The sequence below is a fragment of the Charadrius vociferus genome, unplaced genomic scaffold (assembly GCF_000708025.1).
Source record: "Charadrius vociferus isolate BGI_N301 unplaced genomic scaffold, ASM70802v2 scaffold56, whole genome shotgun sequence".
Taxonomy (NCBI): domain Eukaryota; kingdom Metazoa; phylum Chordata; class Aves; order Charadriiformes; family Charadriidae; genus Charadrius; species Charadrius vociferus.
In genome coordinates this window covers 3,351,944-3,364,722 of record NW_009649057.1, presented here as the reverse complement: position 1 = coordinate 3,364,722, position 12,779 = coordinate 3,351,944, and the positions used below count along the sequence as shown (strand labels likewise).

General features: G+C 49.3%; 1 protein-coding gene across 1 annotated transcript in view; it reads left to right on the top strand.

Annotated features, from left to right (window-relative positions):
• The window catches only part of PAPPA (pregnancy-associated plasma protein A, pappalysin 1), a 181,814-nt gene that overhangs the window by 164,511 nt on the left and 4,524 nt on the right, over positions 1-12,779 (top strand). The window contains exons 20-21 of the mRNA XM_009888046.1: positions 1,299-1,370; positions 4,992-5,090. Of these exons, the coding sequence (XP_009886348.1) occupies positions 1,299-1,370; positions 4,992-5,090 (171 nt within the window). The remainder of the gene's footprint in view (positions 1-1,298; positions 1,371-4,991; positions 5,091-12,779) is intronic.

Below are 12,779 nucleotides of genomic sequence, written 5' to 3'. Positions count from 1 at the left end.
GGGCATAACCACGGGCCCCCCCCCTCGCCCGGCCGCTTCTCCGCTCACACAGACGGGCCCTGTTGCGAGGCAGGTGGGGCAAGCCGGGCTTGACTAATAGTGGAAAATCCGAGAGCATCGGAAAGATAAACAGCCCAAGTCAGATAGTATAAAAGTCCTTTTTCTAGCACACGCCAGGTAAGCCTCAAATGACAGAAACTGTAAAAACATGCTGAGGTTCCCTTGCAGATGGATTAAATTAGCCCTCAAATAAACAGGGGAAGGGATGGCTTGTGCGTCAGGTCTTCCCAAATGTTAATCCCTTCCTTCCCCAGGCCTCCATCCAACCCCGACCCCTGCCCTTGGGCGAGTGCCTATGTGTGGGCCTGGTAGAGTTAGATAACGGTTGGACTTGATGATCTTAAAGGTCTTTTCCAGCCATAATGATTCGATGTTCCTCTTGCCCAACTGGTCATTGTAGCGTTTCATCCATGGATGATAACCCAAAATTGAACGTTGAGCCTGATGTCCTGGTGAATGGATGGGAGTAGTACCACCTAGACCTCTGTGGTATTGAACTGCCGTCTCCACTGACTGGCCAAACTTTTCATCCACTCTTAAAATCTAAGTTTCCATGTCTACAGGCAAACAATGGCTGCCCTGGGTGTGTCATCATTGAGTAGGCTGGTCATCACTTTTACCCCAAAGTAGGCACTCCAGAATTTATTATAAATACAGACATTATTATAAATACAGACACTATTATGAAGCTCATGTAACGTATCAGTCGATGCTGTCCTTTCGGGGGTTATTCTGATGGCATGTAGTGGGAGGTGCTTCCATTTAAGGTCTAAAGGATGGTGCAAAAAAGTATCTGCAAGTCCACCTTTAGCATCTTCAAGAAGCACAGATAAGATGGGTAGCAAACGAGGACAATGTTTCGCAGCACCAAAGAAATCCCTCAATTAATTCCTAAAATGTCTCCCCCCTACCCAAGAGCAAGACGGTGGACCTGTGCCTTTGCCTTTCCCTGCCACGTTCCCCCACCATGAGTGAAATATTGGACATGACATTTCAGGAGAACCTTAAATATTATTTTAATCTCAAATGTTCTGTTATTGCAAGTGTCAAGTCCAACACTTCTTGTAAATACCTGGAGGACAGCCAGGTCCTGAGAACACAAGAGGTGTTAGGAACTGAACTTCATTGGTTAAGTACAGGAGAGCCATAGGAGCCAGCACGCTGACTTTCTGTACACTGATTTCTTTGTCTTAACCTGTTTTGTGTTGTTTTTTTTTTTTTTTTCTTCTCCCCTCCAGAGCGTTGTCTGCACGGCGGGGCTCAAGTGGTACCCTCACCCTTCCCTGATTCATTGTGTCAAAGGCTGCGAGGTGAGCTTTTGCGGTAGCTCAGGTGGTCCGTGCTTGCTCTCTAAATGTTACGGTTACAGTCACTGCAGTTACCTGGGTTGTAAATGCTGTTTTTCAAGTGGGGCAAGCATGCTTTTGCCCTGCCTATTGTATCCTAGCAGAGGCAGGAGTGATACCACTGGGTGGACAGCACAGCTGGACAGTGAGCAATTCACACATCCCTCCACTGTGCACAACTGTCTGAACCAGAAAAAAAAATAATCAGAAAAATGCATTTACATTTCAGCTGTGATACATTTTTACAGTCTTGTGTGTTGTTTGAAAAAAAAAAAACAACCGCCCACAATTATTTTGAAGGACGTTGTTTCTGCTGGCAACAGTCTTTGAAAAGTCTGAGAAGTCTTAAGATGCTTCCAGTGGTTAAACAGGGCTGGAGCACCTCTCTCTCTGGGTCATGGCGCTCGTGCAGTTTCCATCATGCCAGCCCTTGAGTATCTCAGCCACGTCAAGACGTCAGTCCTTGTGGCACCTCTGTAAGGCCGGGAAGCTTCATGCCCATTTTAGAAATGAGGTGGCTCGCAGGCAGAGGGATAGATGGCTGCTTTGGATACATGGACGGGCAGCGGAAGAGCTGTGTCTTGACCCCACATCTCCTGACTTTCTGCAGCGCTGACTGTGCTCTCAGCACCCAGTAACCCAGTTTTACAAGCGCACTGAAGTTATTTGCCTGGAGTGGCAGAACATGGCACAGAACTCCTAAATCTGACACGAAACCCTAGACCACATTGCTGTGCGACGTGATTTGTCTTGAAGTGAAAGACAGGTTTCCTTCGCATACAAATGTTGAGCCCAAGAGGGTAATAACTCTCCAACAATGTAATAGTTTCTGTCTAGTTGTTCCCTAAATGAAAAGCATTCTGCTGTCAGTGCTTTGAATGTCATAAGCCATCTCACGCATTACATTCATGCAGGCTGGCTGGGCGCCCCTATTCTCCAAAGAGAGCTAAAATAACATCCAGCGACCATTAAGAAATGCCATTCAGGTGCTGATGCACCATTGGGTATCCATTCTCCTGCTGTTTAAGGACAGTTGTTACTGAGGCAAACTTTGCAATGATGTAATAATTTACCAGAAGCCATTATTACTGACATGCTTTTTCTCAGCATTTTCTTCCCTTCCATCATTGTTAATTGCCAGACCCCTCTGCATCAATAGGAACTTTCTTCTTTTCATCATTCATTCAGCAGTGTCACTGCATCGCAATCTATCATCTTGGAAGGCTTTGCCCAGACAATTGATAATGGCCTCTAGCATCATTTTTAGAGCATGATGCTTCCAGGATCCACAAATGGGCCAGTGCTTGTTCGCTGACATTAAGATTTCAGAAGAAAGGCCATCTTCACCGAGCCTTTTTTCACGACTGTGGTAACTGGGGCTAATAAGCCAGTAGGTCAATAATACTGGGCCGTTAAGCTGATACAATCCCTAATGTATGAATATCCTTAGCATTAGGGAGGGTTCCCTGAATAGAAGGCTGTAAGCAGGGCATTATTTTGCGCTTGGTGATCACAGAGGTAACCCAGACTGCTGCTGCAATGTGATTTTTTGTCGCTCCCTAGTGGCAGGAATAGAGGTTTATGAGTCAGCCCTGTATTTCTCGGCAGCTACCTTAGGTGTTTCAGTAGAAAACTAGTCCCTCTGGACTACCTGTATAGTCCTCCAAAATTATAGGAGCACTAAGATATGCATGAAGACCTATAGAGACCTCACCCTCCACAGCCAGGCCTCCAAGGTCTCCCACATGAGGATATTGGTACCAAATCAGAATAGATGCTCTTTGTCCCATTCTTCTCCTCCAGAAGACTGACTTGCCTACTCTGTGCCAGAGTGAGCGAATGGCAAATTTTCCCACAAGTTTCTTTTACTGATTTTCCAGTGTTCATAGAGCAGAATACAGGCAGAGGCATGGGGAATGACAGGCGAGGCTGTCCTGATGAGCAGGCGCAGCCGGGCAATACAAGGGAAACACGCAGAAGCCTACAAAATGTCTTGGGAGGTTGGGCAAAGTTCATGTTTTTGAACATGACCAGATTGGCATAAAAAATCTCTCTCCGTCTACTTATAAATGATTCCCTTTTAACTCTTAGCGTATTAATTAAATTGGAAGGGCAGTTGCAAGTCAAAGTCTTTGCCTGTATAAATAAGTTAATCTCTGTGGAAGCCAGCGGAGTTAAGGCAGTTTACAGGGACAGGAGCCTCACCTGTAACTCTGATCTCCTTGTCAGCATTTGTAGTATTTGCATGTGCTAAACAAGTGACACGCAATGAGTGAGTCACCTCCCGGTAGTCCTGCTCCGGTCCAATATTGCCATCATTGCCTGGATTTCCTATACTCTGATAGAAATATTTAAATTTGCAAACCATCAGCAGTAGAAGCCCGCGTCTGCACCACCCCGCAGTGTCCATTCCAGTACCGAGGAGCACGGCCACGGCTCGCTCTGGGAAAGCACCGTCAGGTATCTATTATCAGGGAGACTCCGGTACTGCAATTGCTGCAAAATCCTCCCGGGAAACCTCCACGAGCCTCCCCGCCCGCTCTGCGATGATGCCTTCGTGTAGGAAAGTCCCTGGTGTGTTTTTCACAGTGCAGAATAAATGAATTTTCCGAAGAGCGGATAAAACGGGAATGGCCCCGTGAGCCTGTGCGTGTAAGAAATGTTACAGAGATGTGACTGCGCTCTCTGCTCGGCATCCATTTTTCTGAGCTTCCCGTGCTGCCTGGGTTTCCCATACCTGGCACGGGCCTTTTTTAGCATCAGGCACATTTTTGACTTCCAAGAAAGATTTTTGTGCTTGCTGACCAAGAGGGCTCCAACGTGTAATGAAAAACCAGACTTCGAGCCTTTTCTTCAGAATGGTGATTATTATTCAGGTCCTGTGCAGCACATAGACTAGTGATCACATTGCACAGACTAGTGACCGCATTTTCTTTTTCAAGGTGATTGATGAATTTTACTTAATAGCTCTCTACAACGTTCCTCTGAATAATTGCCATTATCCCATAGCTGAGCTGTGGAGTGGAGGGAGATTACGTGTCGTGGACAAGGTCACACGCAGTCGCTGCTGGTCGGAGAACGAGAGCTCGTGGTCCCTGTGCTGAGCTCAGACCACTTCCATTTCTCTGTGATATGTTTTGTGCCCTCATTGCTGACACTTGTTGCATAGTTAGGAGAACTGTGGTGGAAAGTAGAGCTATTAAAAGCAAGCCAATTTTGCTGCTATACGTAACCTCCTTCTTATCCCACATAGTTTTGGAAGGTTAGCTTAAAATTATCAAAAGGTGCCACAATTTTAGATGCCTTGATGCTGTCTCTGGGCCTAGTCAAATTAATATTCCTGAAGCATCATCTTGTGTGGGATGTGAAAAGCCAACAAGGGCTCATTTCCCTTCATTCTAGTGTCCTTTTATTTCTGTCTGCTTTGAAGGGAGAGGGGAATAATTATCTCTTACTTTTCAGGGCAGTTGGTAATGTTACAAACTACACAGCTCCTTCAAGTCTCCATGTCTTCCTTCTGACATATTGTTACAGGTTTTGTCCACGTCCATATTCTGAGTCTTTTCCTGCTTTTTCCTTTTTCAGCCTTTCATGGGGGACAACTACTGTGACTCCATCAACAACCGCGCCTTCTGCAACTATGATGGTGGGGACTGCTGTGCCTCAACAGTCAAGACCAAAAAGGTAGGGATGCCGCTTCCTTTTTTCACTGGGAATTCCTTGGCGAGTGAGCCTTTGCGCCTGGAAAAAAATTATTTTTGCTGGAATAGGGAAGATCCAAAGTCTCAGAAGGACCTTCAGTCCAGGCATCAGCTCACCAAAGGCACTGAGTTGTTGATGGTTCATTTTGAAGTTGTCTTTGATATGCACATGCATTTCCCATCGTAACCTGCCTTATACCTGTGCAAGTAGTAGTCCGAGGTGTTCATTAATTTTTATGGCAAATAAACCCTAGCTTCTCTAGAGGCAAAGGCTGGCTCCCTCCAAAACCCCAGGGCACGTTCATCAGAAAAGCTGCACCTACTGCTCCGGAGACCTTCACACAGAAACACTGAGAAGGGTATATTTGCCCGTCCTGGTATCCACCCTCAGTGTTTAAAGGTTGGGAGTCATTAGGAAAAGAACAGAGACCAAAATGAAAGCATCATTGTAGGTCCGTATTTGATGCGTGTTTACCCACGTGTGCGTGGCTCACCGCCCATGCCGTCTCCAAAAGGAAAGAGCGGGACAGAGAGGGGTGTGGAGCAGGGCTGAGCAGAGATGTGCAATATCTGCTGCACAGACGCCACATAGATTAGCACCTGCAAATCCTGCAAAAGAGACAGTGGGCATGGTTAGTGCAGGGATTTATAAAAACATTATTTAATGCAGGGAGGATGCTTAGGAAAATAAAATCCACTGTGTCTTATCACACAGCAATGAGGGGGTGAAACGGTAATTACCTGGAAGCAGGTAAAGAAGGTGCTTATTCGCACAGCGTGTGTTTGAATGATAGGAGGCATTGCCACAGAGTATTATTAAGAACAAAAATATATTTGAAGTCAAAAAGAGAATAGGCATATTCGTGGAGGTTAGCTCCGTCGGTGGCTATGAAACACTGTGATCTGGATGCAGTTTCTGGCTCAGGAATATCTGAACCATCGACTGCTTGAACCGGGGGAAGGATCTCTCCACACATCCCCTTTTTGTATGCTGCTTTAACACCCATTTCCGGCCACTGTTAGAGACAGGAGATGAGCGATGGAGCTCGCAGTTTGAAGCAGTCCAACATTTCATATGGCTAAGAAAATCTTAGCCTCTGCTGTGTGAGATTTTGACCTTGTCTTCAAAATTTGAGCGTAGATCAGAATGAAGAAAATCCAGCCATGTTAAGTATCTGATATGTATTAATAAATAACAAAACTTGAGAACAGAGAGAGGGAACTTGTGCTCAGCATATGGCATCACCCATCCGAGGAAGAAGGTCCTCTCTACCGCAGCTGAGGCACTGAAGACCTCTCTGCAGGGAACAGTCCTTTCTAAAACAGCTTTGGCTGGAGCCACCTTTTCCTTGGTTCAGCCAACGATCTCTTACCAGAACAGCATTGTGAGCTGTCTCTGGCCCATCTGGGAACACTGGGGAAGGGAAGTGGACATGTCTTGGCAAGTGGAAGGAGTTCATTTCTCTGCTGTGTAGGAGGTGGGGAAAGAGGTAGTTTTCCTAACTGTGCTTTTTTGGACAAATTTCCCCCTGTGTTGCTGCGTTACTTTTGCAAGTCTCCCTGAAGCCCACATGCTGGAAGGGAAGCAGGGGCAGGTGAGCTTCTCTGGTCCCCAGGGGTGGAGTAGGGCATGGAGAGCCCGTACGGGGCTCCCTGCTGCAACTACCGCTGCAGAGAGGAGCGGGGTGACAGGCAGCGGCTCGTCTTCGGTGTGTCTCCCAAGAAGAGATTCCAATTTCTGGCTAATTTTCCACCTCCGTGGGAGGAGCAGCCCAAGGGCAGGCACAGCTTGCTCGTTGGCCTCTTGTGGGGGGGCAGAGCTGGAAGTGCCCAGTAGCTCAGCATGGCGCAGGTCTTCTCCTCCTACAACAGCCTGCCTGGGAAACTTTATCTCACTGCCTCCAGGCTTGAGAGCAGGGGATGAAAAATCCCAAGAGGCGCCAGAGGAATGGAAGTGAGGTGGCCAAGAGGGGACCGACCCAAACCAGCACTGTCAGGACAGGAGCTAAGGGCACAACTTATTGACGGAGTGAGGACAGGACTGAAACACAAGGGATGTGAGTGCCGAATTGAGGGGGAGAGGGGTAGGATTAAGGTTTGGGAATAGAATTTATTGCTGGGCAGGGAGTTGAGACAGAGTGGGATCTGCACAGAGTCGTGAGCACTTACCAGCCAGGCGAGTCACGCTCAAAATATCTGATGCTTTGCTGCCACCCAGAAATGAAGCGACCACCCAAGAGGGGGAAAGCGCTTTGAAGCCCAATCGGTTGCATCCCCTGATGCATCTCCCCATGGAGAGAGAGGTTTTGAAGCTTTTTGGAGAGAAGTTGGCTTCCACTGACTTCGCTGGGAGCTGTACCTTTGTGCCCGGGGGAATTAGACTTGCCCTAGTTTGTTCTTTAGAAACCCCCATCCTAGACATCACACAGTTTGAGGGCCGAACCGCAGAGCCCATGGCTTCCTCGGCACGCATTCAGCTTCCAAGAGCCTCTCCTCTCCCCCAAAACACCAACAGCATCCCAGGGGCTGAACAAGGCACTCAGGAGGAGTGAGAAAACCACCTTTTCCTTGGGCCTTCCATGCCAAAAGCAGGATGTTAAGTCCCAGTTTATTACATTTATAGGGTAAAGGGGGGACTAATAACGCAGCCGGCCCCCCCCCCCCGGCGCCAGCAGCCGTGGGGCCGCGGGTCTCGGCTCTGCGAGTTATTTTCCCGTCTGAGGCCTTTGACTGGGACCAGATTTCAGGCCAGGCTGTTCAAATACAGCCCTGCCTTTGAAGAGGTTTATGAGTGGAGCGTTACAGGAGATATTCCAAAGGGAAAAACAATGAAAGGTGAGAGAAAAGGGAGCTGAATAAAAATACTCCGCATACCAAATCCTTCTAGCACAGTTTGCCACCTACTTAAAAAGGCACAGTTTTAAAACACACATTGGGTGTAAAAGCCAAAAACCTGGAGGAGACATAGGGAGGGGCAAGTCCAGCTCCGTTAATTCCAATACCAGATGAGGATGTATTTTCATACAGTTGTAGAAAGAGCAAGACACATGAAAGAGCCTGCTTTGCTCCTTTTCTTTCAGGGTTACATACTATGTGGCAGATGTGTCAGTCTTTTAAAGCCCCTGCAAGTTTACCCATAAATGTCTAACATTTATGCAACACCTGTTTTTCTCCCAAAATGTCACAGGACATTTTACAAGCTTTAGATTTATCATCTTTTCACCGTTGCAGCCATTGCTGAGGTGACACATGGTTCACATTTAACAGAACATAGCAACTCTGCACATTATTTTAGGAAAGGGCTGAAGATTAACATTGCATCATGTGAAGATTCAGGAGTTAACAGTCAAGTAAGAGCTGGCTTCAGATCTTTAATGTCCGCAAACTGTCAAGATTTTAGTTTCACTGCAGTCCCACTACCCTCCCAAAAGCACTTTCAGCTGCACACAGTGCTGTGAACCGGGCTACGTGAAAGCAAAATTATTCAACCCATATTCACTTTAGTTCTGAGCCCTCTTCCTTAACGTGAGGCTTTTTTGTTGCCCTGAAAATGCACAAGAGACTTCCATGCAGCATTTGCTTAGGCCACATTTTCCCTTTGCATTTGAGCATTAGCAGCAAATGACCTTGTGCGTTTCTGCAGCGAGAGGGGAACAGAGCGGTGTGACTTATCTGACCAACCGCCGACTAATCAGCGCTGCCGCTTAGATAGGAAATAATGAGTATTTGCCCTGCACTATTCACAATCAGGCTAGAGAGCTTAAAAGAAATCATTAAAGACCTCTTTTGAATGCTACAAACGGCAACGAATAAACGCGGTCATATTCTGGGCATAAATTTGAGGCAACTGCAGTCAGCAAGTGGGAAAAAGCCACATTCATCAGCTTAATTATTTGTTGTGCGCTAATTGCTCGGCGTCCCCTCTGCAGCGGGCAAGAAGCCAGGGCTGGCGCGGGGACGAGTGCCACCCAAGGATGCAGCGCCGTGCGTGCTGCGGCACCCGACGGGGCAGCCCCGGGCAGGTCGGGGTGCCGGGGAGCGGGGTGCCACTGGGGCAGAGGACGGGGCTGCGCTGCCCGCGGCTTGCCCTGTGCGTGACCCAGCAGCAGCTTTCGGAGACAGGAAGGCCATTGCCGGCCAGCCTCCAAGGGAGAGAAAGCTTCTGTTGTGTATCTGGAGGGGATAAAGTCTTCCGTGAAGGACAAAGCAAAATCCCATCTCCTTTTAATCTTCCTACCCTCCTGACCCAGCACAGGTTGCCAGCTCCCTTCTGCCTGGCTGCTCTAGGAAGCCGCTTCTTGCTTTGTATCCTGCCGCAGATAAAAGAAGATACTATTTTTTAAAACATTAAATACATGACGCTGCCAAAGTGAGAAAAATAAATAACCTGGGCATAACTGGCTGTCTCTGGGCTGGCGGCCGCCTGCGAGAAATGCCTGGGGCATGCGATGCTGCAGGGAGAGAGGTTATGGCTGGTTTTTTCTGATTCGTTTCAGGAAATCTCTCCAGTCACTCTTCTCCTTCGCTCCTTTTCTCTTCCCCTTCCCTTTTACAAGTTTTCCCTGGACAAGGCTGTCTATAAAGGCCTTGCAGAAATCCGAAATTCTCTCTCTTTAGGCTCTGCTTATGTCCTTTGTTCGCAGATTTGCTTAGCTGAAGATCCTGCAACCTGGTCCCTGCAAATGTAAATAGAATTTGCCGTTTTAAAATTCCCACAACTTAAACCCTTTGTAAGGGCAACCTTTCCTCTGTCTTTCCTCTCTGCCTTTCCTTTTCATCACGTAAGGAGTAAACCCCCTGCTCCTGTGAGAAAACCCCGTCTCATTCAGTTATCACTCGGGTTTTCCCTCAACGGCTTTGCCCCATAGCACTTGGAAAAGAAAAAGAAAAATCATCCTGGCAAAAATTCACATCTCGAATGCCGCCCCTTCAGCCTCTTGACATTTCTGTCCAACACCTTGGAGAGGAAAACCAGCAAGTGCCTCGGCGGAAAACAAATGAGGACTTGCAGTAGATAGAGGACCGTGTGGGATTCATCCAAAGCTTTGCTTATCTAAAAGATAGGCAAGTTATCAAAACCTCTTCAGAGACTTTGTGGCCGAGAATTCAAGGCCTAAAGAAAGGAGCTTTGAACTGAGGGGCTGCTGCTGGCTCCAGCAGGGATTTCCAAGACTGTCCCTGTCTCCCCAGAAAGGGGGGTCTGCTGCACTCTTACCCCCTACGAAAACAGAAGTAACCACTTTGCGGTATTTTGGAGAAATAGGCGCCTTCTCCCAGCTCTCTAACTGCAACTCAGACCTGTCTCAGGGGTTCTCAGGTCCTGCTCCGTTGGCAGAACGTGGTTTTGAGGCAGTTTGCGCAATTAGCTAAGTGACCTCCCTCCCCAGCTGAGGAAATTCTGCTTATCCAGAATTAATGTTCTGCCGCGATGCTGCTCCAAACAACTTGAATGTGGGAGCTTGGGTGTGTTTGTCAGCTCTATAATTAGCGGGCGAGATACAATGAATGGTGGGTGAGCGCGGAGGAAGGCCGGCTACAATGCGGAGTGTTGCTTCATGCCTCTGGAAGCGGCTGAGCGCTGCCGCGTGCTCCGGGCGTGCTGGGTCACCCGGGCTTGTGGGGGAACTCGCTTACCCATGAGCTGTGGGTCGCAGCCTGAGTGGCTCCCTGTTTGCCATGTGAGGAGCATTTCCAGTCATGGTTGGTCGGGGTGGGAGCTTATTCTGGGGCTCTTGGTTTCATAATCGTTGAGGAAGGCTTTCCAGGCGGCGGTAAATTAAAAGCAGTGATGGTAGTAGCACATGTTGCCTGTCCTGAGAGAACGTTCTTGGCTTCAAGGGACGTGGGGCTTCCCACAACATGCAGCGTTCCCAGGGGATGTGCTAGTGGAGGGTGTTTGCTTTGCGATCCGACCTCACTTCATTAGCAAGTGTTACAAAAACCGGCGAACAAACCTTCCCTGCTCCACCGCCAGCTATTTGGCCTCTGGGTGGTCTGGCTCCTATTAAATCTTTGGTGATTATTTAGACTAATTACATTCATGTTTGCACAATCGGTAGCACGAGGGTAGGAAGCGCAGCTGATTGCTGAGCAAGTGAGCTCGGTGTGATTTGGCAAACGGGCTCCCTGCACTCGGCTCAGCTCGGCGGGCCGGCGGGGATGCGGGGATGCGTGCGGGCAGGGTTTTCCTGGGGATCCCCGCTGGCTTTGGGCCATCCTCCTTCCCCGGGTTCTGGTGAGGCTGCTCCCCATTTATACCCGACGGAGGGAGAGGAGCATCTGTTGGGTTTAGTGGAGCTGTGTCGTGTTACACCAGGCTGGCTGGCTCCGATGGGGGAAAGCCCCATTTATGGTGGGGCAGTTAATGAAAATTCAAGCCTTTAGAGCTGTATGTGCTGCACGGAGAGGACGTTTCCCATGAGCTTTGTCTTCGCCTTTCCCAGGCCCTCTGGAGCGGTGCCCTAGGTGTGAACCTGCATACCAGCCCCCGGAGTTAAAAGGGGGCTCGCTCTTCTCCCGTTATCTCAAAACAGCCCTGCTGACCTCAATGCCGAAAACAACTGAGAAGACCCTTACAAGATGTGGTTTTTGTCCCACAAGGGCCTTGTCAGGGCACAGAATACTCCCCGGCGTTTGAGCCGCGTGGGTCTCGGAGGCGCGGGGCCACGGCACTCAGCGCGGCCGGCCACGCTTATCTCGACAGGCCGCGCTCGCCCGCAGCGGCTCTGTCTGCAGCGCCGCCTTCACGTTTCCAGTTAGGCTTGTCTGGGAGATTTCGCAAACACTTCAGGGCTGAAATCTAACAACAGGCTGTTTCCCAACACTTTGCAGCCTTCCTCCCCTGCTTTCCCACCCACTTCCATGCCGGGCCCTTCCCCAGGCCTGGTTCTGCCCGCCCCGGTGCTGCTGTGCCGCCCCAAGGGCGCTGGACGGGAGGTACAGCCGGGTCAGCCCGATACGAGCCTGTGCGAGGGATGAGCTCCAGCCCTTTGCAGAGCTGTTTCCCATCCCTCCCTCTACCTGTCTGGGATTTCTCCTGTCAGCATTCCCACCAGTGCCCTTGTAGACTGGTCTTTCTCAGCGGGGGTCTGTCTTGGGATGTCACCAGCCTCTTTAGATAGGTGCCGTGTAGCGAGGAGTTGTTTCACGACCGGGATCCCAGTTCTGCACTGGTCTGTGGTATTGCTGTCTTTGTTCCCACAGTCAGGAGCATGGCATCAGGGACAAATGCCGCCCTGTTTTCAAGAGGGAGCTTGGGTTTTATCCAAGGTCTCATCGCCTAGCGTGGGAGAGGATGCTTAGGGCTCTCATACCTTTGTGCAGAATGGCAGTATGGGTTCATGCGCTGCGCAGCACGGGTGGTGAGTTGGTCGAGGTGGAGACGTCTCAGATCTCCTGTCTGTTACACCCCAGATCTCCACACTAGCCTCCTGCCCAGCCCATAAGCCTATGCCCGCTGCAGTTCCTCCTTTAGGTTCAGAGCATGGTGTGTTATGCAGCGTACGCCCCTGGGGTGATGGATGTGATTTACATTGTGTCTGTTTTCTCTTAAGATGATAGAATCATAGAGTGGTTTAGGTTGGAAGGGACCTTGAAGATCATCCAGTTCCAAGCCCCCTGCCCTGGGCAGGGACACCTCCCACCAGCCCAGGTTGCCCAACGCCACCTCCAG